At 54.3% G+C, this 801-nt stretch overlaps 1 protein-coding gene across 1 annotated transcript; it reads left to right on the top strand.

Moving 5' to 3' along the window:
• Positions 1–212: 212 nt before the first annotated feature.
• Positions 213–614, top strand: EMH_0037120 (uncharacterized protein; the record flags this gene model as incomplete). The annotated part of the gene is made up of 1 exon (XM_013495152.1): positions 213–614. One exon carries the CDS (start codon positions 213–215, stop codon positions 612–614), a length of 402 nt encoding a protein of 133 aa, XP_013350606.1.
• Between the last annotated feature and the right edge of the window lie 187 nt (positions 615–801).

Genomic DNA, 801 nt, shown 5'->3' with positions numbered 1-801 from the left:
TTTAGGGTTTAGGGTTTAGGGTTTACGTTTGCCGAAGTCCGCGAGAAGCCCATCCGCCTGATCCAAATTATCTAATTCCCTCGCCTCCTCTGTAGACAAGCAGCAGCAGCAGCAGCAGCAGCAGTAGCAGCAGCACCAGCAGCAGCAGTAGCAGCAGCACCAGCAGCAGCAGCAGCAGCAGTATCATCATCATCATCAGCAGCAGCAGCAGCATGACCAGCAGCAGCAGCATCACCAGCAGCATCACCAGCATCACCAGCAGCATCACCAGCAGCACCATCAGCAGCAGCACCATCACCATCACCATCACCAGCAGCATCACCAGGAGCAGCAGCAGCACCATCACCAGCAGCAACAGCAGCATCACCAGCAGCAGCAGCAGCAGCAGCAGCAGCAGCAGCAAGATACCTAGCATATGTCTGGAGATATCTAAGCCAACGACGAAGTGTCCCTTCTCAGAAACAGCAGCGCCGCTCATCCCGCAACCAAAACCCAAGTCTAACACCAGGCAGCTCTGCAGCAGCAGCAGCAGCAGCAGCAGCAGCAGCAGCAGCAGCAGCAGTAGGAGGAGGAGGAAGGGATATAAAAAGCAAAAGAAGAAACGGCAGCAATAAGAGATGCAGGAGCAGCAAACCGAAAAAAAGCAAAAGGGAATACAGCAACAGAAACAGCAACAACAGCAACAACAGCAGCATCAGCAGCAGCAGCAGCAGCAGCAGCAGCAGCAGCAGCAGCACCTGATCCTCCGGCAGCAGCAACATTTCGAGGGCTCTCTCAGCCATTTGCTTTTGCACTTTTCTT

This window comes from Eimeria mitis, genomic scaffold, assembly GCF_000499745.2.
Source record: "Eimeria mitis Houghton genomic scaffold, Emh_scaff1443, whole genome shotgun sequence".
NCBI classification, from domain to species: Eukaryota; Apicomplexa; class Conoidasida; order Eucoccidiorida; family Eimeriidae; genus Eimeria; species Eimeria mitis.
Note: the sequence above shows the minus strand (reverse complement) of the source record. Positions and strands in the feature narration are given on the sequence as shown.